This window comes from Curcuma longa, chromosome 2, assembly GCF_044706935.1.
Source record: "Curcuma longa cultivar G26 ecotype Majalengka, Jawa Barat chromosome 2, ITB_CL_G26_1.1, whole genome shotgun sequence".
In the NCBI taxonomy this organism is placed as follows: Eukaryota; Viridiplantae; Streptophyta; class Magnoliopsida; order Zingiberales; family Zingiberaceae; genus Curcuma; species Curcuma longa.
The window spans coordinates 11,121,355-11,146,307 of NC_133862.1; the positions used below are offsets into that span (position 1 = coordinate 11,121,355).

The window sequence follows — 24,953 nt, forward strand, 5'->3', positions numbered from 1 at the left end:
ATATTTTTTTAAAAACAAACAAACAAATAAACTGGCTGAGATCGACTCACGACTAATCAGCCTAGTTATAATTATCTTGTAAGACCTTGAAGCCAGTACTTGATAGATCTCACTCCGATCGATGCCTAATTAATCGACATGGTCAGATCCAAAGTACTCAGCCCCAAAGCGGCCTTGTCGCTCGTCCTATCTTTCCCTAACAACTTCACGGCCTGATCATGGCCGCCTTTCCCCTCTGCTACCTTTACCTGCCCACCGATCATCAATGAAGCACTCGAGGGGGCCAGCGAAAGCGACAGCAAACTAGCAGCATCTTCGTCTTCCTGCTCCTTCTTCAGCTTCAAGCTCGGCCGCCACCCCGCCGTCGAACTATTGGAGAACGAAGTGATGCCGGTGGGAACAACCCTTTTCTCCCAATCTCTTGAATTACTGATCATCATATCATTATCAGTCCGACAGTATTGGCATTCTTGCTTTCTGTTACAAGTAACAAACAGTTGTAGAAGATGATGATTATATATTTTTTTGATGAGAGCAAATATATATAATTAACCCTTGTAACTGGTCCTGTGGTCGATGAAGAACGTCGCAAATATTGCGACGATTACTTTGATGAATGCTCGACCACGACGAGAAGATGCTCCGGTTGTGGAATCCCGAGGGAGGCAATGAGCTGGTTCGTGGGGAGAACATCTCATGGAGACGACGACCTTGTGTTCTCAGAAGCAGATCCATGGGCTGCATGACTGCATGCCAAGAGTTTCAATTCATGATCTCTTAATTAATCAAGGAGCTAGTCTGAGAGCTAAACCTGAAGAAATGGTCGACGACTTCTCTCGACCTAAGCCATCCAGCTTCTTACTCCGATACATCTGATCGACAACGAAGTAAACGGCAGATCAAAAAGTTAATTATCATGCGATATATGCAACTAATTTGTTTTTGTTAAGTACCTGTAGGTGGCTCTTTACGTGAGCAATGCTTAGCCCCCTCGCGTTCATCAGCTGAAGCACCAACTTTGGAGTGGCTCCTGCAAATCGGCAGTAACTAATCCTAGCTGATCCTCTATATATCAGAACTAGCATAATCGAGGATGGGTTTGCGCTTACTCTCTTGGCCGCCGAGTCTGTCGACGGCGTGGACGAAGGCGAGGTGGAGATCCGGCGTCCACCGCAACCTCGGCAGCTTGGACCGCACGTACTGCCTCACCTTCGTGCCTCTCTCGCTGCTCCCTTCTCTTTTGTCGCTGCTACTAGTACCGCTGTTGTCGCCAGACTCTCCTCCACCTTTGCCTCCGTCATCCTCCTCCTCCTCCTCGTCGCCACGGACATCCTCGTTGAGATCAAAAGCCTCACGAGGTCTCTTTTGGCTCTTGGCCTTGTCGTCGTCGTCGTCGTCGTCCAAATCCACCGCCTCTCTGTCCTTCTCCTTTTCTTCCTCCATATCTCTGATGTCTCCCTCCTCCTCCCCTCCTCGATCGCTACACAGCCATTCAGTAATCAATCGACGAAGAAGACTAGATGTACATAGGCAATAAAGAACAACGATGGCGTATGGAATTAGAAGAATGAATCTCTCTGTTTTATACTCGATCGGTGTCGGCGTTGCTCGAGGGGAGAATTAATCAAAAGGAATAGTAGGCGACGGACATTAAAGGTTGAATTGTACGATGGCTGGAGCTGGTGAGGGAAGAGAAGGGTCAGTCAACAGCTCTCCGAAATTAAAGGCTCTTCTGTTCATGTGAGGAAAAGGACGCACAAGGGCGTTGACACTCGTGCCACTGTGAAGAACATTTTTCCCAATATTATTTCAAACATTCTGTGGAGCGTTTGCAATATATATATATATATATATATATATAAGAATTGAAAATTATTATTGAGTTAATTTATCACATGTATTTGTGGCTATATATATATATATATAAGGTATTGATACTATGTGCGCCTTAAAATAAGACACTCCAAATAGTATATATAGTATTATTTTAAAATTTTTTTATTTATAATTAAGTTATTTAAGATTTTTTTAAAATTTAGGAATTAAATTATAGTATTAAGTAAAAAAATTTAATAAAAAAATATAATTGCTCATCGGGTGTGTCTGATAAAAAATACCAGATAACAATTCAACACAGAAATAAATAATTTTAAATGATATTATCGGACATTCGAAAGATTTTTGGGAGCTCCAAATCTGATGTCGTGCACAAGTCATGTATTTTAAGGCACTCAGGGTATATAACATTGTAATTTGATTACTCGTCCTTTGTAGTGTAAATGATAAGACTAATACCTACTAATTGGTTAGGCGAGTTTGACATTCACATTTGAGTTTATACTTTATTATTGTAAGCAACTAAGAACTATTCTGTTTATTTTACAAATATTATTAATTGTGAGTGTGATTTCTTTATTTTTTTTATCAAATAATTTAACATTTGATAGTATTAGTGTGTCAAACTTGTACTTGTTGGTCAATTATCAATTAAAATATTTGGTAGGGGAATTTGTACTTGTAGTGAAGAAGAAAAGATCAAGAAGCCTATCGATCTAATTCGAATTGAAAATACTAATTAAAGAGGATAAATGGCTCTTATTATATTTTTTTACGCATGTGAAAGGCATCTACAAGGTCATCATATCTAATTAATTAAATTTTGACTTTTAGTTGATGGAGTCGTAGATCCATTGGTTGGATCATATCTAATTAATTACAATTTGACTTTTAGTAAGATTGCATGCATTAAGTTGTGAGGTTTTGTCAGTAAGTACAGTTGTTAAATTAATTAAAAAGAGAATCGACAATCAATAATGAAGAAAACTTTGCCATCGAGGTACAGTAAAGTGATAAAAAGATAAAGATGGAATTCGAATTTTATATTGGAAAATTATTCAAAATTAATAAATTCTTTCTTTCTTTTATATATCTTTTAATGAATTGCATATGTTCAAATTAAAATAGTCGAACCACTATGCAACGTGATGTAATGTGTTACGTTGAAAATTAATTGCTATAAACTAATTAACAATAATTTATCAAAAAGCAAACTAAGTTTTTTCCTAAAACATATAAAAATATTCTTAAATGCACAAAAGTGTCACGGATATTAATTAATTAGGATTCACAGACACACGTAATAAAAATCAAATTTATTTATCCATTTTAGCTTTATTTTTTGAGCCCGGATTTATAATTACTTTACCTGGATTTTGAATAATGAATAAATATTTTTATAAATCCTTAATGAGAACATTAACTTTAGAGTCAACACGATAATTAAGTCGATCCTCATAATGTTATATATAATTGTCTTTGAGTGCATTTACAAGGCTAGCTAGCTAGTGACCTCGACTTGGCCATTGCTCTTTCATCGAGTTGGTAATGGTGGAATTAGATAAAGTAGTAGTTGAGCCATTGATCGATTTACGAATGATTACGAAGTCGTAATATGCACATTCGAAATTCAATGTGTAGATCGAAGGAGTTGGTTGGTTAGGTGTGTTTACATATAACACTCAACCTAGCTCATGGTCCATGATATTATTGATATATATGATGCATGTCCATTAGATTCTTCAATGGATACTTGTGGTTTGGTAGAAGCTAAGCCTTATTGACAATAATAAAGTGAATTAAAAGAATCATAAATATATACATACACTCACAGAAAAGGACAATTATTTATCTTAAAAACAAAGAAAGATAATTGCACACGAGAAAAATAAACTAACAAGCTAAGAAAGGACGAATGTTCTTCGACTTAATTATTTAACCAAAAAAAAACAAGGCGTTGTCTATTTGTTTATTCATAGAGTCATAAAAGATCAAATCAGTCGTTTAATTATCTATTCTCGTTTTCTTACTTGTCCATATTGTTTTCATTAGCAAAAGAAGCATAACTTTGTTAATCCTCGATTATTATTAATCCCTGAGATTTGGATTGACTTCTTATGTATTTGCAGTCCATTTTTGATAGGTTGGGATGTGTGTCAAGTTGGCTTCTGTCGGAGTTGGCTCTTGTCGAGTTGGTTTTTGTCAGGTAGGCAATTGTCAAGCCGAGCTATGTAAGGACTTCGGTGAAGGCCCTAGCAACATCGACTTATAGGACTGAAATAAAAATTAGAAGGGAAGTCAAGGTCTGTAATCTTGGAGTTCAAGTTAAATCTGGAGGAGATAGATGATAATAACAAAGTAAAAATTATAACTACCAATATCATAATGTACCTCTCAATGCTGCTACCATTATATTATATAGGAAGTGAAGAGGTGGCTAGAATTCCCAAAAGGCATACATCTTTATCTTCTTCATCAAAGATCGTGACCTTTCTATAACTGGCGCTATTGTAACGATCATGCCCCTTTGCACTATTATAACTACCGTGTCATGCCCGAGCTTTGGTTGATTGGACTTGACTTGGATGTGACTTGAACTGACGGGTTGAACTCGGCCATGAGTTGCCTAGCTTAACCTGCATTTGGTCATGAGTTGGTTGATTTAACTCGAGTATTGACCATGTTCTAAGCCTGATTGACTGGAATTGAACTCGAAAGAGCTGATCCGATTGAACTTGAGTTCATCTTAAACTAATCGAGATCCACATTGATCGAACTCTAAACCTGTCACGCGGTCCCTGTTATCTCTTCACGTTATTATTATTATTATTATTATTATTATTGTCACTCACCAACTCCAACTACTGGGAGCTTGGATAATATGCATAGCAATTGGCAGTAGGCAACTTAGTCAAGGAGCTTAGTTTGTTTTCTTCCTTATGTTTCTTGCACCAGTGGAACAGGCCAAAATGAATATGCTTTCACTTGCTGTTTAGTTGAAATTTAACATTTTTTTTCTTTTTTTTCTTTGTTTTATTTGAAGGAGATAAAGTTTCCTATTAAGAAAGGTTGACCATGTCACTAATAGCATGCATGATCACGTGTAGCACAAAATGAAAAGGAGAAGGCAAATTGTAGGCCAAGAAATAATCACATCCACATTACTGATCATCCAACTCAATTTCAAGCATAATTAATAGAGATAATTAAGAACTTATAAGTGATAAGTCAACTGGAGCAGTTTCGAGTCGGTTTGATTGGATGATGCGAGTTAGGCAAGTAGGTCACCAGACTCACATAATTCCTTGAGTTGAATAATGAGCATATAATAAGAACCTTCAACATTTGAATCTATTCGAGCAACTCAAGATGTTTCTGATAGAATTAAACTATCTGTTTTAGTTTATTCCACAGGAACAAAGTGTTTTCATACATGAGGAGCATCAGATTAACAGTCGCTTGAAAGACCTTTAACTAAAAATTAAGAGTTTGAATCCAAAATTAGTAGGAGCAACCAAATTAACTTGTCCTCCTTATTGTATTAATTCCAACAAAGCAAATGCACCAGACATTGTCGAATGTGGAGGGACGATCAAAAGAGAACTAATAAATCACTTTGTTGATCATTAATTAATGGTGTTGAGAATTTCTAGTACCTTTTTCCAAGCATCATCTTCACTCTTCACTGACTGACGGCCAATTATTGCACTTTGATGGTTACTGAACTTTCGGTGGCTTTTTACTTGGAAGAAGAGAAGCATTATTAAGCAAGCAAGCAAGCAGTGTGATGCTATTGTCCAAGATTGCTTTGGAGATATAATTAAGTTGATTATGATAAAATAAAATTATTAAAGTAGATAAAAATTAAATCTTGACAAAATTGAAATAATATCCTCCTTTATCATTGTCAATTGTAATTTTTTAATTTACCTCTTCACAGACTTACAGAAGAAGACAAAAGTTCGAATCCTGACAAAGTCAGACAATATCCTCCTGCATTGTGATCAACTGTAGTTTCTCGATTTACCTCTTCACAGATGATCATAGAACTGACCGTATGAGACCGCTAAGGTGATAGATTCCACTTTTAACAAAAGAAGTGATGATTATGATAATAGATTTCATCTTTTATTTAAATTATTGTCCAAAGGTTGAGTGTCTCTTTATCTTTTCCAAAATACTATGTGAACTAATCACAACCCTGCCAGTCACTGTCATCCTCAAAAGAAAGTTCTCCTTTTCCTTTTACAGCAGCCGTAGACCTGCACACAGTGACCATGTATTGTATAGTCTTCGATTAACTGCATGATTATGCATACAGAGCGATGGATTGAATGAAAGAATTTTGCCTGTTCTAAAAGTTCGGAACTCGATCGTTCCAAATTGCAGTAATTTCTTCATGTTGAAATGTTTGATGGGAAAGGGAAATGATGATGATGGAGAGTGCAATCTCCGTGTTCAATTAGCACGGGCGTTTGTTACAGAGCACACAACAAGATGATCGTCGTGATCGAGGAGTAAACGAGGCGGCATCTGATCGACTCGAGGCCTGCACCTACTCGGTGTCCGATGGCAGATTGGTGGCGGCCGCCGCCGCCGTCGCCAACTCGTCGTACACCAGATTCTGTAGACCGGGCTTGAGCTCCCTGTTGCAGAACTCCTCGTACTCCCCCTTGTCGCCGGCTTTCTTCTTCACCTCCACCATCACCAGCGACGGCGTGAGCTCGAAGATTTCGGCGGCGATCGTGAGCGGCCCCTTCTCTCCCTCCTTGGTACCTTCCAGGCTCACCTGGCAGTCCTTTTTCCGCACTGTGAAGCTGACCACTTTTGCGATCTCTTCCAGTTTGGATATGATCCTGTCGACGGGTTGACCGGACACGAAACGGGCCTCCTCGCCCTGCTCCTCGAACAGCCCCGAGATGTCGAACCCCGGCGAGAAGGAGATGATGTCGAAGGCGTTTAGGCTCGCGGGCCGAGGGAGCCGCCCCAGGCCCTGCCGACGGCTCCAATTGGAGGAGGAGGAGGAAGCGGAGGGGGAGAAATTGGAGTCGGAATCGGACTCGGAGTCGTCCGAGGACGGCGGCGGCGGAGGGGATTGGGTTGGGGCGACGTCGTCGAGGCTGTGGAACTTGTCGTCCTCGAGGTAGAATCTGACCTGGCGGAAGCCCTTTTTGAACCATCGATTGTCCATGATCTCGGGGATGGTGATGCGGGTGGCGGGATTGGTGTCGAGGAGGCGGGAGAGGAGGCGAAGGAGGTCGGCGGAGAACCAGCGGGGGGAGCGGAACTCGCCCTTTTGGATCTTGCGGTACATGAGCATCAGATTGTGGTCGTGGAAGGGGAGGTAGCCGGCCATGAGCACGAAGAGGATGACGCCGCAGGACCAGATGTCGGCCTTGGCGCCGTCGTAGCCCTTGCGGGCGAGTACCTCCGGCGCCACGTACGCCGGCGTGCCGCAGAAGGTGTGAAAGAGGCCGTCCTGCCGCATCTGATCGGAGACAGCGGAAAGCCCGAAGTCGGAGACCTTGAGATCGCCGCGGTCGTCGAGGAGGAGATTCTCAGGTTTGAGGTCGCGGTGGTAGACGCCGCGGGCGTGGCAGAAGGCCACAGCCGAGACGAGTTGCTGGAAGTATCGGCGGGCCGCGGGCTCCGGTAGGCGGCCCTTGGCGACCCGGGCGAAGAGCTCGCCGCCGCGGACCAGCTCCATGACGAAGTATATCTTCGACTTGGTGGCCATCACCTCGTGGAGGTGGACGATGTTGGGGTGGCGCACGCGGCGGAGGATGGCGATCTCCCGCTTGGTGTGCGCCGCCAGCCCGCTCTGCAGGATCTTCTCCTTGTCGAGCACCTTGATCGCCACGCTCTCGCCCGTTTCCGCGTGCCGCGCGTGGTACACCTTCGCGAACGCGCCGTGGCCCAGCAGCCGCCCCACCTCATACCGCCCCAGCAGCAGCGCCCGCCCCCTGCCGCCGCCTCCATGGTTTCCTCCGTTGCTGCCGCCGCTTCTGCTTCCGCTACTACTACTTTCACCGGCCATTCTTTCTGTTCCGTTGTCGTCGAGTGTCAGGCATTTAGAGGAGACGAACGGGTGGTGGCTATTTCGTCTCGTCCACCCATCGGTGCGCGTGGCGTCCTGATCTCAAATTTCTTGCATTTCAAGGGATGAATATGCAATTTACCATCGTCACCCAGAAAATTCATATGCGTGATATCATTCACGTATTATTTTTGATATAAAATTACTTATAATAAATTCGAACAAACGCGTGTTTAATCTCGGGTGTAGCAGCACGACGTCTGTGTAAAATTATTTATAATAAATTATTTTAATAATCGATAAAAAAATTTATAAAATTAAATGAATATTTCATAAATTAATCAATTCAAATTGAATATTTGATGTTTAAAAAAAACTTACCCTCAGTCAACAGGCAGGGTGTCGGTGAGGTTCTCCAAGGTTCCAGGAGAAGCATGGCTCATCCAGCATTCCCTTTCATGCAGCAAGAAGTATCGCTTGATGGAATGCAAGTCAATCTAAAGAATGGTCAAAAAGGAAAACGATACCGAATTCATATGAAGGGCTGCAGGAAGAACATAAGCTGTGTATTTTCTATGAGATAAGGCCTAAACATGGGGAGGGAAAGGAAGGAGTGTTGATGAAGTGAAGAAGCAGCTATAAGTTATCACTGGCCATACGCTTGGTCAAATAAATGTAGGAAAGACGCAAACTGGTGATTGTTAGTGGAGTTTTTATGGTTGCAAGAGGGTCCACAACTTTGAAGATTCGATGAGGTATTCACAAGGTCTGTGACTATGATATTGTTGAATTGGACACACACCAAAAAATGCAACGTTAAAATTTCCATACCTTAGACATCACGCTGAGACAAAAAGCCATGGCATGATCGCTCCTTCAGGTGAGATGACCCCATTATTGTTTGGTGGGCGATATAGTGTATCATTATAGAACAAATGTCACGACCTTATTCCTTGAGTTGAAGTGTTGCAGTCACCTTGAATCAATACTGCAACTAATTAAATAAGCATAATTGTAAAAATTAATAGTATAAATAATAAAACGATTTCACTTTCTGATAAAGTTTCAAGAGCACTATAACTACAAACACCACCCACCGCCAAAGCGCACAATACATTTCAAAGCATAGGCAAAATGTATTATGTATGTAGGATCAAGTCGAGTCGATTCTCCATTAACTTTCGATCAAAATGTTCCAGATCATAAAATTGAACTTGTAGAAACCGAACATGATAGATTAATGGCAACACAAAATATGATTAATGCAATATTACTTGAGATATCAACCAACCTATTTCATAGAATATAATTGCAAATCCAAATATGTATTTCTTACCGTCCAAAATCAAATAATCTGAATTTGTTTCAGACAACCCACTTCTACTTGATTCAGATAACCCAACCCATAAAACAATCCCCCGAAGCCAAGCTACACTAGAAAGCTACTTGTCCATGCTGCAAATATGCGTTCCATCATTATGATCTTTAGAGATTCAAAGCGAAACAAAGTCATAACATTGATGACTGTAAAAGTATGCTAAGATCCAACTAAACCAAATGCGAAAAGGCCAGATTGACGTGTACTGGCTATCACTCAAGCATCGAGTAAAAATCATATGGATACTCCTGGAAAACAATAGGACTGGATTATCACATCTTTGCAAATTGAGAATGCAAATGGAAGGTTGTCCTAGTTCCAAAACTAGACAATTGACTTCAATAGATATCATATTATAGGAAAACAGGTAAATTAAGTTGCACGAATCCACTAACTATATTCTATAAGCCCAGCGACTTTTCAACCTTCTGAATTTGATTCAGGAATATCCACGTCATCTGCAAAGCATCCCATTGTTGAAGAGTTAAACACAGATAAGCCAAATGGAGTTACAAAACAACTGCAATTGACTTTTACTGGAGCGTCAAAGCTTTATTTACCATGACATGTGGAGCAATTCTGACACAGTAGACGGGAAATCCAGTGTAAAATTTTGAAGGGCCGCCAGATTTTAAGGTCTTCATCGCACAGTCCAAAGATCCTGTGTAGGGGTACTTCCCATTGGCATCGGGCTGCATCTTCTGTATTTGTGTTTTCACGTAGTCAAAAGGTAAACTACAAGCAGATGCAAAGAACCCTGAAACAGCACTTGCTCCTGAATATGCACAAAAAATAACAAACTAATCATCATTAAAAATATTAAAACACTTTTCTGCAAGCATTATGAAAAAGCATGTCTGGTGCGGTATACTAGGAAGCTGAAATACATAGGGCCGGAGCACCAACCTAAAGTCAAAGTCAAGCTCACAATGACTCGTTGGAGAACTAAAATCTTTTTTTTTATTCAAAAACAGTACGGTTACCCATATATTCACCAGAACAAGATACTATAATGGAATAGCTAAAATGAAGTGGAGTGGCCAGTTCAAATGCTAAAACGGGAACGGAGGTCAGATCAGTCCAATTCTATTAGTAGAGGCCACCTAATTGAACCAGATTTTTGGACTGTTTCGGCCATGAAATCAGAATCAGCAACCAGCAGGACCTTCGGTTCCCTTCCCAGTCCAATTTTAAAGTCACAGAAAGAAATAATCAAACAATTGCATAGACATCAATACCATCTAGCACCTTACCAAGCACAGTGCTAACTTCACCAAATCCAAGGGAATCCCTGAACAGCTCAACACTCTGATCATACGATGCAAGCATACCCATATTGAGTGACATTGCTCTTACTACTGTAGGACCTGCACCTTTCCACAAAGCCAGAACCCCCTCATCAGCAATGATACGGTAGAGAGCATGGAAAGCATTTTTGTAGTTTCTTCTCTGAGCTGCAGGCAAAGTCGCATCGGCTTGCATCCTGATGAGTGCCAAATCTGCTGGGCTTCCAACACATGCTCCAATTGCTCCAGCTGTAAGACCAATAGCAGCTTTCTGAAGCAAAGGCAGTGGTTTGCCATCATTAGCCTCAACAGCTTTGTTTGTCAACACTCTAAGCAAAACGTCAAGGATCACTAGTTGTCAATAAAATGAACAACTAAAGCGTTCTTTACCAAACTTCATCACGTTAGTGAACACTTCTATATATTCAAGTTTGAAAAAAGCAATGGCAACAAATTCTCAAACAAGCACAGCCGCAAGATTATTGTGCCACTGATTACAAACATATTTGAGGCAAAATTGATAGAACCAAGAAATTCAACTCAATAAAGATTTAGTACGATGCAACACAAACTTCTCTCTGAATCCATAAAAAGGCATAAAAGATTACTCAAGCAAAACTTATCAAGCATTGTAAATAATACCCATTTGCAATGCCAACTTGCAATCAGAATCTTCCCATCATAATATTCCAGGGTCTCACTTTTTTTCAGATAGCCATTGTGAAAGTCAAATCTGAATAGTGACGTTAAATTATTTCTCTTTTTTTTCCTTACAAAGCCTACACAAACAACTAAGCTTTTAACTCATACAAAATAAACACCAGCATTGTAATCAGAAAATGCAGACTAGTGTTGCAGGGTCACTTATTCGAAACTCAACCTAGATAATTCTGCTTAATCATCTAAGAAAGACAAGTACAAACAAATTGGGAGGAATAAATTCAACTTAATTATAGCATCCTAAGAAGAAGCATCTATTCAAGAATACAAAGTGTCAACAAGGATAATCCTCCAAACTTTGATAAAATGCCAAAATCTCAGACAAAGTTCTAGAATGTATGCGGATCATATTCTCAATTAAAAATTCAGAAAAGGAAAAATAAGTACCTAAAAGAACCCAATCTCGCAGTTGTATAAGTAGCCTGCCTAAGTAAACCAGCTGATAGTCCCTGTTTCAGAACAATACATCGGCGATATAACACAGATATCCAAACCATGAAAATGTGGATCCAAAAAGTAAAGTCATAGTGCAGGGAGGAAGATATTAGGTAAGTTTCTTAAACTACAAACAAGATATCTATGGCATATTAAAATAACCCTGCTGGAGGATTTGTAGGGAAAAAAGATAGATGGGAAGTTGAAGAGCTATGGTAGGTTGAAGAACTACATTATGTTGGACATGCTTACTGCCAAACACAGAACTTCTTTTTCAGAGAAAGCAGGATTTTGCTAATGAATCAGAGGAATATGGTAATCAGCATAGTAAGTAAACAATTGAATCATCTGATGTATAAATTAAGCCATAAAAAAAATCAAACTTGAATCTCAGTTATAACAAATCAACAATTCTGAGATATTATGGTAGTGATATACTCAAATTCTCAGTTTGTCAAGAAATTTTGTATATTTTTTTGAATGGCACTTTTTATCTACAATTGAAGGGGTTAAATAGCACAGAAGATATTATTTGCTAGGTCTGTCAGGCGCTTAATATTGTTTCTTTCCATTAGTCAAATCTTTTATGGGAAATGTCCCAAATTATACCCTTAAAGAGGATAAATAATGTATCTGCTCACTTATCCCTAGAATACCCTCCCAGTTCAACCAACCCTCTTGGCCTTGCATTTCTCACCAGGTTTACTGCAAATTGGTTGGATGGGTAGCCTAAAACCTGACTGTCAAAAGGTTCTCTTGTTGAAATGGGGCCCATCAAGACAACTCGATCTCATTGAATCACAAGCTTCCAAAGCTCCATGTGTAGCTTGCCAAGCCCTTGCACACTCGATGCGCATACAAGAAGCAGGATAAACCTAACTTAAATATTTTGTCAACCACATCAAAGTGTCCAAATCAAATCCATTACTTGGCGTGTCATTTCACGAACATGAACATCACATCAATTATACTCCTACACAAGAAGAAGTTCAGAGCACTAACAACAATAAAGAGAGTGAAAATTTAGTTGAAAAACATACCCATATCATATACTATTGTTTGTTCCAATTCAAGTCGTTAACCGAGATATATTTATGACGTGGAAAAAATATTTTTTTTATATTATCTAATTTATGTTTGGGAAATTATAGGGTTCATTTCACTGGAATGTCATAGGGACTAATACTTTTATCACACTCACTGTGCTATTAGTAAGGTATATTTATTAATAAAGATGCCAGTTATGCTCTTGTAATTTGTAGCTTTAAAATTTTAATTCAATTACTATAGACTTATATTGGAGGTAAACAAGTTAAGTAAAAGAGGTGTATATGATTAAAACTCAGTTGAATTGATTTTGGATCACTTTGAAGTATCCTTATTGTTGAGTATGGACATACAGTAGCAAAACTGAACTTTTCTGACTAGAGACTATAATTTCAATACGGAACAGACACTAGATTTCAATATGGTATTGTGTTTATCAACAGTTGTTTGGTCTAGTAGTGAGCGAGCAAGATCTGGAGGATTTCCTTTCCAAGGTAGTGTCTATCACTTCCCTAACTGCACTTACGTTAGGTACTAAAATAAACGCGAAATTTCAGAAAAATTAGCCACAATTATTACTATGCAACCATGCATAGCAACTTGCTAGAATAAAGGACAAGGAGCGAAGAAACAGAAAACGGATCCCGCGAGGCCAACCTTGTAAAACGAACCGAAGCCTTCGTTGGCGAGCATATTCTTCGTCACTTGAGCAGCCGACCCCTGGCCAAGCTGGATCCTCACCTGCAACCCATACAAAGTTGAATGAATAATCCGGATCTTCGAGACTAACGCCGCATACATCTCAGATACACTAATGTTTCACGCCTAAATCTATCAATTAGGTCAACTTTCTATCACTAGAATTTGCATGAGAAACATCAACGTTAGGATCCCAATCAACTGAACCTTATGAGGAACCTCTATGATTTAGAACTCCCCCATCGAGATGCGTTAGCTCGAAATGGTGGACACAAAATTGACAAAATGCAAAGCGACGCGAAAACGAGAACGGAGATACGCGACTTACCTTGACCATATCGATGGGCTGGATGACGCAGGTGGCAAGCATGCCGGAGAGACCGCCATTGGCGAAGGGCTTGACGGTGCTCCAGGCTCCGGTCTGACTAGTGGGCTTCCCCTCCGCCATCACCGCTCGAGAGATCGTCGCGAGAGATGGGGCGACGAGGTATAGACGAGAGAGCAGGAAGCGCGAGGCCGAAATTCAGATTTTATTTTTTTAATAAATCTCGAAAGTTTTGGTTCGCATTCGCTCGCACAATTTTTATCGGATGGCCACCTTGCGTCGCATAATGTTGGCGTGGGCCACTGGTCGAATCGACGGCAACTAGGCTGGTCCCGGAATCCAGCTACGTGGCTAGAAATCAAACCAGAAGACCATTCGAACTTGTGTGCTCCGGATTAGGAATCCGGCCACGTGGACGGAAGAGGAACCATGAGATTCCAACGGAAGGTTGTGAACTTGTGATGGATGAAGCAATTTGAAGGAGGCATCGAAGTCAGGGAGCTCTACTTCATCTGCCCTGTTCATCTCCTCTGCCATTATGTATTCATCCTCGATTCCACTCAGCTGAAACATGTTTATTGTTTCAGTTTACATCTGCTTTTGTAAGAGATGATGATTGTTATGGGTACTATGATCTAGCCCATAAAGTCGGGACACGTAGGACAGAAGGAAGGTAATTTGTCCGGACACAATCGTCACGATTGGCTTGACTGGTTGACTGGACTTAATCGGACACGTTCGATTCACTCAAAATCCCTATTCGATCACTCACTCATCTACTCGGCCACTTGCCCTAACCCATCTTATTTGACGGCCACAATCTGCCTAAGCCCGTTACTTCTACACTCAAGCCGTATCTGATCCTTCTCTTTTAATCTGCCAAATCTCTTAGACGACTACAATCAAATCAAATCTGTCAGACAATCACATCACCATCGCCAAAAAGTTATAAGACATGACAATCTAATGATGCGGAGCTATGACAATGAGGGGGCATTCCATCCGTAATGATCGCAGATGATCGCAACAAGATATTTTCTATACCCTAGCAAGACGGCTCCTCTGACAAAATCTACTGCGCAATATTCTCCTTAATTAACAAAAGACGTTCTCTCTGATAAAATCTCACTGCATAGATATCCTCATTAATTAACTTAATTAACAAGCTGGTATAATTATCTTCCCTCTCCGTCTATATAATCTCATAATATTGCATACACATGTACGCAATTCTATAATTTACAATCCATTTCTTTCTAGTGGTTTCTCCTTTTTCTCTTGAGTGATTGATTTAAAAATCGGAGTGGTCTAGTCAGGGACGCTCCTGATCTTCCTTCTCATTGCGTTGGTACTCATAGGTCCCGGAGCTCATCTTCTTCTACCTTGGTACTATGTGGCTGGTGACGGATCCACGAAGTGATCTCAACCGGAACAATAATATTAAAATAAAAATTAAATAAAATCTTATTCATATAGGTAACCAGAAGAAAGGGTAAGTTCTTTCCTCTCAACATACTGATTCATTCTACTGCATCTCATTTTCAGAGATTAAGTCTAGGATTTATCATTCCTTTTTTAAAATGTCACTTAAATATCGGAGGGATCATTGATAAGATCATGGCAAAAACTTAGATGTGCTTGTTATCTATTAGTAATTTAGAGGATATCTTTCTACGATCGAATAGCCCATTAGATTATATCATTTGCACGAGGGTTCAATCTATATGAAGTTGGGATGTAGATCACATGATGCCGGAGAGGATCACGAATGCTACCTTGAAGAAGTAAATGTTGAGGGAAAGAGGTTTTGGTTCAACTTGACGCCAATTAATATTCCAATATTTAACTCGATTTTTGGCTTAAAAAGTTAGAAAATTCTTTTCCCCCCAATTTTTGGGGGATTATGAGAATTTTCCCATGGTGAATTACTGCAAAGCCTTGAAGAAAAAACTTTGGGATGCACATGAAGATTGTGAGGAGAGCTTTATTATCAATAAGAGAGATCTTGATATCTAGCAACCATGCCATCCAGTATTGACTTGACGAAAAGTTCACATGCCGAACAGAAGACAGAGCTTTAAAAAATACTAAAGGAACTGAGCTGTATATCACGGTAATGAAACTTTCTGATCAGTTTTTTTCTTCTTTTAAATAAACATTTCAAACATTCTTCTTCTTCTTCTTTTTTATTGAAAGAATAAAGAACAATATTTTCTTCACAGTGTAAAAGAATGAACAAACAGCCTATCACTGATGAAATCTACCGCAACTCCGCAAGAAGGAACGCTACTTGTTCACCACTCTGCAGTTCAGTCTGATCTCCCCGCTGGCTCCGGTGAGAGGGCTGATGGCTCCCATCCTCATCATGGCCGACGCGAAGTCCTTAGCAAATGCCTTGCCGTTGACGCTGTACCGCCGCACCAACTTGTCCTGCGTCCCGTTGTTGAACAGCTGCTGGTCGGAGTGCAGCAGCCCCCGCTTCGCCACTAGGTTCTGGTAGTAGCTATTATCGAACCGGTCCGGCGTCTGCAAGTCGAACGGGGCCAAGTTACCGTCGCCGCCGGCTGAGGGGCATTCCCGGCGGCGAGCGGCGGCGAAGCCGGGGTCGATGTTGGCGTCGTCGTAGATGTGGGAGCGGAAGTTGGCGCACTGCGCTCGGCCGATGGTGTGGGCGCCGGAGAGCGCGGTCATGTCGCGGGCGCTGAGGCCTTTCGCCGCGAACGAAGCGACGAGCTGAGAGAGGCTGGAGGAGGGTCCCGGGAGGTTGCTGTTGGCGTCGCTCTGGCTCGCCGTTGTGGCATCCCGGCGGCCGAGTGAAACTTTCCAATTTGGTCCACCGACCTGCATTTCTATCCAAATTAGTTCCTTGGCTCCGGGAATCAACTCGGTTGAATTGAAAGGGCGACTGGCAATCTATTTACCAAGGAAACGCCGTCGCGAGCGGCGAGCGCGAGGATGTCGGCGCAGGAAACAGTTTGGGGGCAAGCGGCTTCGACGTTGGATTTGATGGCGTCGATGACCTCGTAGCCACGGGCAGAGTTGATATTAGGGAAAGCATTCTTCTCGCCGGTGAACGTCGCCGTGTCGTCCAACAATATCGATGCGTCGCAGCCCTGCAAATCCGTCACCATTAACTACATTCATGGAAGAAGAAGAAGAAGAAAAAACAGAGAAGTAACAGAGGGAGGAATGCACATCGACCAATTGGCGTACATTGACAAAGCAGTCGTGGAAGAAGAGCCGGAGGATGGATGCGGCCATGCGAGGCTCCATGTTGACTGCTTGCGCCATGGTCGACTGGACGATGCGCTGCAAGGACGGGCAAGTGCGGGAGTAGAACGACGACGAGAGCTGCGCCTGCGCTGCGCTGCAGAGCAGAAGCGCAGCTGAGAGAAGAGCGAGCATGAAGGAGTCCATGGATCAAGCAATCTCAGTACGAGTACGTAGGAGCGGCGATGAGGAGTGGATCGATGAATGCATCAATCTCACTTGCTCCAGATGTATATATAATCTCCAGTACTGCGATCAAAGTCGTAGAGCGATGGCGCGTCGCCTTCATTGACTTGTGCTCTCGCATACGCGTAAACTCACACATTGCTTGGCTGTCGAAATCAATGTTGCAGAAAGCTGGATATCTCATTCGAACTTGCACCTTGGATTTCATGTTTCCAGTCGGTCTAAATCAGAGGGCGGGCATGCGGAGGAAGATTGATACTGGCCATAATTCTCTTATCTTCTTTGACTGAACTCGTATCCAATTATTGAACTCCTCCAAGATCCAAATGGTATTTTTGTATGCGTGATTGTGAGCTAGTTAATTGTTGTTTGTGTTGTCGAGTGCCCTACAGAAGGATACCAGCATGGAATGCAAAACGTGGGGGACTCCTGCACCTTCTCTGGCAACATCATAATTGGTGGTGCTCAGGAAGCAGCTTCGCCCATGCTTCCGTTGACGAATGCAAATCGTAAGGCGGTGGATTAAAATGGAAGGAATTATTAATGAAGAGTGATGTGGCGGGTTTGAATGGTCCTACGTGGTAAAAAAAAATCAAGAATCAATCTGACATGGCATGTTAAGTCAGCTCGGCCAATCAATAATTAAATCACTTTTTGACTGGTCCAATTGTCATGACATTCGGTCCGCCTTCAGTTAATTCAACCCGATCATTCATTCTGGTCAGTCTAACCCCACTCGGCCACCTCCAATACTTGAACACTGTTGAAGAATCATCCTCGATCACTTAGAATCAATCTGACATTATGTTAAAAAATCAATAATTAAATCACCTTTGACTGGGTCATGACATTCTCCGCCTTCATCCCCTTGGTCACTCATCCCTGATCTTAGTTAGCTCATCTACTTTGTTTCATCTCCTCGGTCATTCAGTCAGTTCGGTTAGCTCACCCACTCTGCTTCATCCTCATCCACTTAGTCAGCTCAGCCACTTGCTTCATCTTGCTCGCCCACTCGGTCGTCAGCTTGGGCCCTCAGTCTTGATCTCTCAACCCTAGCAAACTCGGATTCCCTACTCGATTCTGGCTCGAGTCTAACCCCACTCGGCCACCTCCAGCACTAGAAGACAACCAAACGCATGAACACTGCTAAAGGATCAGGGCGGTTACTAAGTTGTCAGACCTGGTTCCCTAGATCCCCTTTTTGTTTATCTATGACTAAAAGGCAAGAATAATCCATACAGTCAAGTGATAGGGTGGTTAAGAGAGATATTTGATTCCCCAAATGCTATCCTATCAGCTCATTTATCAGTAGCTCACAGGATCTGTCTTCTCAGATACAACACCAATCTGCCTCGGGTCAGCCAGAATGTTCTTTTGAGTGAGTATATAAGCTCCCCCTTAGGTATAAGAAACTCTATGTGAACTCTTGCTACTTCACTTCTTATTATTCTTCTTCTTCGATCCCTTTGTTGACTTGAACATCAAAGTGGTCTGTCGGAAATCCTCGGCACTCAGTTAATCCGCTCATTTTCTTTTTGCAAGTCCTTGCACTAACGGAGTCGACGATGGTTGAGGTGGCATGCCCTTGACTGATGACTTAACTGTCCACGACATCCAACTGAAACAAAGAGTATTTTATTTTCTATTTAAGACCCGTTTATTGTTGCTACAGGTGAATAATTAACAATTTCTCATCGACCAAATCTTAGATCTGTAAATTGATTTACTACAGGTAAATAAATAATTAACAACAATGGTTGCACTTCAGTTGACAGAGAGTTATAATATATAAAGAAATGGAACAATTCTGTACGTCCGTCGACCGATGGACGGCCTCAATTCGCTCTCCGGCAATTCAATCTGACCTCCCCTGCGCTCCCCGCTAATGGCGGGATGTTTCCGAGCTTGACCATGGCCGCCGAGAAGTCCCGGTCGAACGCCCCGCCGTTGGTGCTGTAGAGGCGCACGAGGTCGTCGGCCGGCCCTCCGTTGAACAGCTCCTGGTCGGAGTGCAGAAGCACGCGGCGGGCCATGAGGTCGCGGTAGAAGCTGACGTCGAACCGGTTGGGGCTGGTGGTGTCCAGGGCCGCGAGGTTGGAGTCGCCGCCGGAGGCCGGGCAGATGCGCCTCCGGAACATGGCGAACGCCGGGTCCACGTTGGCGTCGTTGTGCACGTGCTGCCGGAAGCTGCTGCACTTGGCCAGCCCCACAGTGTGCGCTCCGGAGAGCGCCGTCAGGTCGCGCAGGTCCAGCCCCTTCGCCGCGAACTTCGCCACGAGGGCGTCGATGTTGTCGGACGCGGGCGGGAGGTTAGCGTTCGCCGCCTCCATGCTCGCCGTCCGGCCGTCGAGCCGACCCAGCAGCACCTGCCACCACGGCCCACCCAGCAGACTAACTGCGTCGCGAGCGGCCAGCGCCACGATGTCGGCGCAGGAGACGGTGCCGCGGCACGCCGCCTCCACGCTGGATTTGATGGCATCGACGACTTCGTATCCGCGAAGAGAATTTGCGTTCCCGGCACAATTCTTCTCGCCGACCATCGTCGGCGTGTGTTAAGGAAATAATTATTCCTCAAGATCTTAGAGATTCTTGATATAAAGAATATCCTATTCTGATAAAACTTGATCACGAAGAAAACCTCTTAGCAAGGAATGTAATAATTTCATTTATTATTTTTTATTTCTATATACAATTGTTGTACAATGTATATATTTTCATATTGAATAAAGAAATGGTGTGCGAGAATATTATTCATTCATCTCTACTTATTTTTCTTCAACTTGGTATCAGAGCGCAAGGAAAACTCCAACGATCCTATGGCCGGAATTCTGTCAACACCTACTATGACGTCGTTCGCTACCCAAATATCAACAAAACTAAACCAGAGGAACTACACCCTCTGGAAATCCCAGGTACTACCTGTGCTAAAAGGTCATTGTCTAATCCAATTTGTTTCTGGCGAGTCTACAATTCCAGCCGAGACGATAGTAACTCGGAAGGAAGACGGTACTGTAGAAGAGACCAAAACTAATCCCGAATATGAAATTTGGGAGCAGCAAGACCAACGTCTCCTCAGTTGGCTTCTTTCAACACTGTCGGAGGAAGTCTTGGCTCAAGTTGTCGGCCCCTCCTGCACCACCTCAAGACGCTTGTGGGCATCATTGGAGAAAATGGTGGCCTCACAATCTGGTGCACGTCTCATGCAACTCCGACTCCAACTACAGACGATGAAGAAAAGTGGACTATCCATGACCGAATATCTGCAAAAGATGAAGTCAATTTCGGACGATCTCATAGGTGCTGGACATCGAGTTCCAGAGACTGATCTGGTGCTCTATATTCTCGGGGGACTCGGACCCGAGTATGAATCTATGGTGGTTGCTATAACAACCAAGAGAGAAGGCGTAAGTATAGAAGAGTTAACCGGCATGCTACTTACTCATGAGCAACGACTGGAGCAGTTGCACGGCACCGAGCCATCTCCCATGGCGTATCTATCTCTCGGATCACCCAGAGGCGTCGTTCCAGACAAACGCTACTTCAGGGGTTCCTCTGCTGGTAGACTCTCTCCTACGAACACTGTGGGGGCTCACAACCCTCACAGACCATACTATACTTCTTCGCTGGGTCAGTATCAAACCTCATATTCGGAGAACCCGAATCCAGCTTCTCTTATAACCACCCACGAGCTTCCGACCCATAATCAGCAACGCGGGGGTCGTGCTTACCGCGGTGGCCGAAACGGAAATAAACGACCCAGGTGTCAATTATGTGATAGATTTGGTCATATCGCTGCTAACTGTCGTACTTCACAAAAGTGTCAGATCTGCAACGGTGGAGGTCATTCTGCATCATCATGTCGACGTCGTTTCGACCAAAACTTTAATTCTCCTCCACCACCATCAGCCTTGATAGCCGAACCTGCAACAGTTTCTGATCCTGCGTGGTATCCCGATTCAGGCGCCACCGATCATCTTACAGCGGATTTAGAGAATCTCCAAGTACACTCTCCTTATCAAGGTACTATGCAAATTATTGTTGGCAATGGTACGACTCTTCCCGTATCGAATATTGGTGACTCATCTATTCTTAGTCCTGCCAAATTATTGCAACTTCGAAATATATTACATGTGCCTGCCATTACTAAAAATCTACTCAGTGTTGCTCGTTTTACGGCTGACAATAACGTCTTTTTTGAATTCCATCCGACTTATTGTGTTATAAAGGATCAGGCTTCGAAGGTGGAACTACTTCGCGGTACCCTTAAAGATGGTCTCTATCGTCTAGCCCAGACCGGTGCACCATCTACCGAGCGGTCTGCTTATCTTACCGAGCGCTCTTCTGCTAGCACATGGCATCATCGTCTGGGGCATCCGGCATCTGCTACAGTTGCTCGACTTATCTCTCATTATGGTTTACCTATTTTAGGCAATAAGACTGTTTCCTTTTGTGATGCATGTCAATTTGGTAAGGCTCATAAACTACCATTTTCGTTGTCTCAGTCTCGTTCAAAAGAACCTCTTGATCTATTACATTCTGATGTTTGGGGGCCATCTCCGGAATTCTCTATACATGGATATCGCTATTTTGTGCATTTTGTGGATGATTTTAGCCGCTATACTTGGATTTATCCTCTTAAAAGCAAATCTGAGGTTCTCTCAACCTTTCTCCGATTCCGTGCTCTTGTTGAGAATCAATTTAATAAGTCAATTAAAGCTATACAGACTGATTGGGGAGGAGAATTTCGCTCGATTTACAATCTTCCTGAACTACAAGGTATTCAACATCGCTTGTCGTGCCCTTACACAAGTGAACAAAATGGTATTGCCGAACGCAAAATCCGTCATATCACTGAGACAGGCCTTGCTATGCTAGCCCACGCTTCTATGCCCTTACTCTACTGGGATGAAGCCTTTCTTACTGCGGTTTATTTGATCAATCGGCTTCCCTCTGCGACACTGAATTATTGTTCTCCTTTTGAGTTGTTCTTTCAGCGATCTCCAGATTATGGATCTCTTAAAATTTTTGGGTGCAGTTGCTTTCCTCTTACCCGCCCATATAATCGTCATAAACTATCTTTCCGATCCATCAAGTGTGTTTTCCTAGGATATAGTTTATCTCACAAGGGCTATCGTTGTTTACATATCCCTACGAGGAGGATATTTATCTCTCGCCATGTGGTTTTTGATGAGACTTCTTTTCCTTTTCTTAATCACAGGGACTCCGCTTCTCTCCATGCTCCATCATCATCTACATCCCCTCCCCTAGCCATATTGGGTACCTCTGTTGGCTTCGGGTCTCCTGCCGATGATTGCTCATCGCCGCTGCCCAATAACCCGCCCACTATCATCAGGGATACAACACCTCCTATTGATGTTCCATCCTCCTCGGAGTCTCCGCCGGCACAGCCTGACACGAGTCTGCTTAGGGCCCCTGCTTGCTCTTTACATCCCATGGTCACTCGTGCCAAGACAGGGTCTCTTCGTCCTCGTGCTCTTCTTGTCACTGCTGATTATTCTGAGCCGACCAACTATTCTGGTGCCAGTAAAGATCCTGCTTGGCGAGATGCCATGACTTCAGAGTACAATGCTCTCATTAGTAATGGTACATGGTCTTTGGTTCCTCGTAATGCTCATCAAAATCTTGTTGGTTGCAAATGGGTTTTTAAACTAAAGCGGAAGGCAGATGGGTGGCAGTCTCCATCATGCAAACAAATAATTAAGACGTTAATCAATCCACTTTAACGTAGAGTCGTCCATCACTACGGCCAGTGCCCTGCTTTTATCCCCACTCCAGAAAAAACAGAGTGTCCCAACTACATATTTTATTTGTAGGCCTGCCTGTCATCATTAACATTCGATCCCTTAATTAGCAAGGAACAAGCTGGAAATAATTAATTAAAAGAGGATAATTAATTAATCGTGGCTGTTCGTCAGCTAGATCCCGTGATATATGTCAATGTCAAATCATTAAAGGAAAACAGTTCCAAGAGCTTGAAACAGCGTGCCGAACTCATTGGCAGCTGGAAATGGTTCATCCATCGTGTAAAGGGGAGCTATAGCGTTCTATCGAACTAGGAAATATCGAGCAATTAATTCAATTATAAACTGGAACTCGATGGTGAATTGAAGAAGAAGTTGAAGAAAATGATGAAATGAATTAATTAATCAGATATATAATTAACTTACGTTGACAAAGCAGTCGTGGAAGAAGAGGCGGATCATGGAGGCGCCCATGCGCGGGTCCTGGCTCACCGCCTGCGCCATCGCCGACCGCACGATGCTCTCCGCGGTGGGGCACGTCGTCGAGTAGAACCCCGGCGACAGCTGCGCTCGGGCGGCGCCAGCCGCCAGGCAAATTAGAGCCACCGCCACGGAGGCGGCGATCGCTGCCCGCCGTTGTCGCAGCTCCGAGGACGACGCCGCCATATCGATCGATCGTCAATTAACAGTAGCGAAGCAATCAGAGCTCGCTCGATCGTTAATTAGCATGCTCTGGTCCTCTCCCTATATATATTCAATTCTTTTTTAAATAAAGAAAAAAAATAAAGGCCGGGGCATGTTATAATACAGCTAGCAGAGAGGACTGGTAGGGAAATGACGACTGTTGCCCGTGTCGTCGCTCGCTCCAGTTAATGAGCAGTGCGTGAAAGTTTATGCTCATTCGGCGTCGGCTTTGTTTGATTCGCAACGTGTTCGACGTTTTGACGCAACCAAACTAGCTAATTAATTAAGCAGGACCACCACCTAGCTCGATGGATGGGCACTTAGCTTGTTTCTTGATCAATGGAGTTTAGCAACCGTAACAGTACGTGTTCGAATCCTAACGAAGTTAGGTGTGATTAATTGTAATTTCTTGATTTATCTCTTTATAGATAATCGTGAGGTCGACCATGTACGACCGTTAAAGTGACAGATTCCACATTTTACAAAAGAAGAGTGTGTGCTGCTTTATGCTTAATTATCACAGCCGGGCAGCTTGAGATTGGATCGTTGTCGCCATCCGCCAATCGATCGGTAGGTGCCAGGGAGCTGTCACTATGTTCGACCGATCGATAATAAGTGAAACATGATGAATGCAGCGAGTGAGTGAGTGGGGAAAGCTAGGAACGTGATGAGCTTGATTATTAATTCACAGTGAACTAATTAAATTTTCACTTAATATAGATAGATGCATGTCTCTGTTTTGAGGGGAGGGCGCATTGAGCATGGGCACGCATGGAGTGTGTGTTTGTGTGTGTATATAATTGATTTGTTAGCCGCATGGCCCGTGAAAAGAGATAGGGCATGAGTTGTAGAGTCCGAGAATCTACACTTGCGTGGAGCGGATGGACACCTTTACCTTTACCTTTAGTAGAGGCTCCGCGTCCCCGGGGCATGGACGCATGGTACCACGGTAGGATATTCAAGTTGTTACTCAAATACTCACGGTTCGATTCTCAACTACAACGTATTTATAAAAATTTTCCTCTAAATGGAGAGCGCAATCAAAGGATGTTGGGCGTCTGGATTGACCGCTGCGTGTACTTTCCAATTTAGCCTGGTGGCCAATAGAAAACTTTTATGAGGTCGGATCGATCATCCTAAGAGATAGTGAGATTAAATGAGATTTATTATTTTTTTTAGTAAAGGCTCTGCGGCTGATGCAAGCTGTGTGCTGTGCTGCGTACATGTGTGTCGGTTAATCAAAAATCAAATAAATCAATTAAATTTATATATCATGAAAATTGAATAA

At 42.8% G+C, this 24,953-nt stretch overlaps 5 protein-coding genes across 6 annotated transcripts; all 5 read right to left on the reverse strand.

Moving 5' to 3' along the window:
* Positions 1 to 65: 65 nt before the first annotated feature.
* On the reverse strand, positions 66 to 1,443 carry LOC141822042 (uncharacterized). Its single transcript, XM_074709454.1, has 5 exons — positions 1,110 to 1,443; positions 954 to 1,030; positions 812 to 872; positions 554 to 746; positions 66 to 477 (listed from the first exon to the last, which is right to left on the reverse strand). The coding sequence occupies exons 1-5, from the start codon at positions 1,441 to 1,443 to the stop codon at positions 126 to 128; spliced, it is 1,017 nt and encodes a 338-aa protein (XP_074565555.1). The 3' UTR covers positions 66 to 125.
* A 4,736-nt stretch (positions 1,444 to 6,179) lies between these two features.
* LOC141822040 (CBL-interacting serine/threonine-protein kinase 12-like) lies at positions 6,180 to 7,960 on the reverse strand. The gene has a single exon (XM_074709450.1). It carries the CDS (start codon positions 7,871 to 7,873, stop codon positions 6,392 to 6,394), a length of 1,482 nt encoding a protein of 493 aa, XP_074565551.1. The 5' UTR covers positions 7,874 to 7,960; the 3' UTR covers positions 6,180 to 6,391.
* A 1,318-nt stretch (positions 7,961 to 9,278) lies between these two features.
* LOC141822044 (mitochondrial dicarboxylate/tricarboxylate transporter DTC-like) lies at positions 9,279 to 23,823 on the reverse strand. Of its 2 annotated transcripts, XM_074709457.1 has the most exons (7): positions 23,588 to 23,823; positions 13,767 to 13,859; positions 13,397 to 13,480; positions 11,645 to 11,706; positions 10,505 to 10,866; positions 9,812 to 10,026; positions 9,279 to 9,709 (listed from the first exon to the last, which is right to left on the reverse strand). In XM_074709457.1, exons 1-7 carry the CDS (start codon positions 23,645 to 23,647, stop codon positions 9,653 to 9,655), a joined length of 933 nt encoding a protein of 310 aa, XP_074565558.1. In that variant the 5' UTR covers positions 23,648 to 23,823; the 3' UTR covers positions 9,279 to 9,652. The 2 variants fall into 2 exon arrangements, with proteins under 2 accessions (XP_074565558.1, XP_074565557.1); XM_074709456.1 differs by lacking the exon at positions 23,588 to 23,823 and having other exon boundaries at positions 13,767 to 13,979.
* LOC141822043 (peroxidase P7-like) lies at positions 15,775 to 17,220 on the reverse strand. Its single transcript, XM_074709455.1, has 3 exons — positions 16,977 to 17,220; positions 16,685 to 16,876; positions 15,775 to 16,604 (listed from the first exon to the last, which is right to left on the reverse strand). The coding sequence occupies exons 1-3, from the start codon at positions 17,178 to 17,180 to the stop codon at positions 16,050 to 16,052; spliced, it is 951 nt and encodes a 316-aa protein (XP_074565556.1). The 5' UTR covers positions 17,181 to 17,220; the 3' UTR covers positions 15,775 to 16,049.
* On the reverse strand, positions 18,853 to 19,764 carry LOC141822045 (peroxidase 52-like). The gene has a single exon (XM_074709458.1). The coding sequence runs from the start codon at positions 19,757 to 19,759 to the stop codon at positions 19,055 to 19,057; it is 705 nt and encodes a 234-aa protein (XP_074565559.1). The 5' UTR covers positions 19,760 to 19,764; the 3' UTR covers positions 18,853 to 19,054.
* Positions 23,824 to 24,953: the final 1,130 nt, after the last annotated feature.

Coding starts and splice junctions, on each gene's coding strand:
- LOC141822045 (XM_074709458.1), bottom strand. CDS start 19,759: ATGGTCGGCGAGAAGAATTGTGCCGGGAACGCAAATTCTCTTCGCGGA.
- LOC141822043 (XM_074709455.1), bottom strand. CDS start 17,180: ATGGACTCCTTCATGCTCGCTCTTCTCTCAGCTGCGCTTCTGCTCTGC. Junction 16,877..16,976: donor TCCACGACTGCTTTGTCAAT/GTACGCCAATTG, acceptor ACGGATTTGCAG/GGCTGCGACGCATCGATATT. Junction 16,605..16,684: donor CTCGCGACGGCGTTTCCTTG/GTAAATAGATTG, acceptor ATAGAAATGCAG/GTCGGTGGACCAAATTGGAA.
- LOC141822040 (XM_074709450.1), bottom strand. CDS start 7,873: ATGGCCGGTGAAAGTAGTAGTAGCGGAAGCAGAAGCGGCGGCAGCAAC.
- LOC141822044 (XM_074709457.1), bottom strand. CDS start 23,647: ATGGCGGCGTCGTCCTCGGAGCTGCGACAACGGCGGGCAGCGATCGCC. Junction 13,481..13,766: donor AGCCCATCGATATGGTCAAG/GTAAGTCGCGTA, acceptor TATGGGTTGCAG/GTGAGGATCCAGCTTGGCCA. Junction 11,707..13,396: donor GCTTCGGTTCGTTTTACAAG/GTTGGCCTCGCG, acceptor GTTCTGAAACAG/GGACTATCAGCTGGTTTACT.
- LOC141822042 (XM_074709454.1), bottom strand. CDS start 1,443: ATGGAGGAAGAAAAGGAGAAGGACAGAGAGGCGGTGGATTTGGACGAC. Junction 1,031..1,109: donor CAGACTCGGCGGCCAAGAGA/GTAAGCGCAAAC, acceptor GCCGATTTGCAG/GAGCCACTCCAAAGTTGGTG. Junction 747..811: donor GTCGTCGACCATTTCTTCAG/GTTTAGCTCTCA, acceptor CTTGGCATGCAG/TCATGCAGCCCATGGATCTG.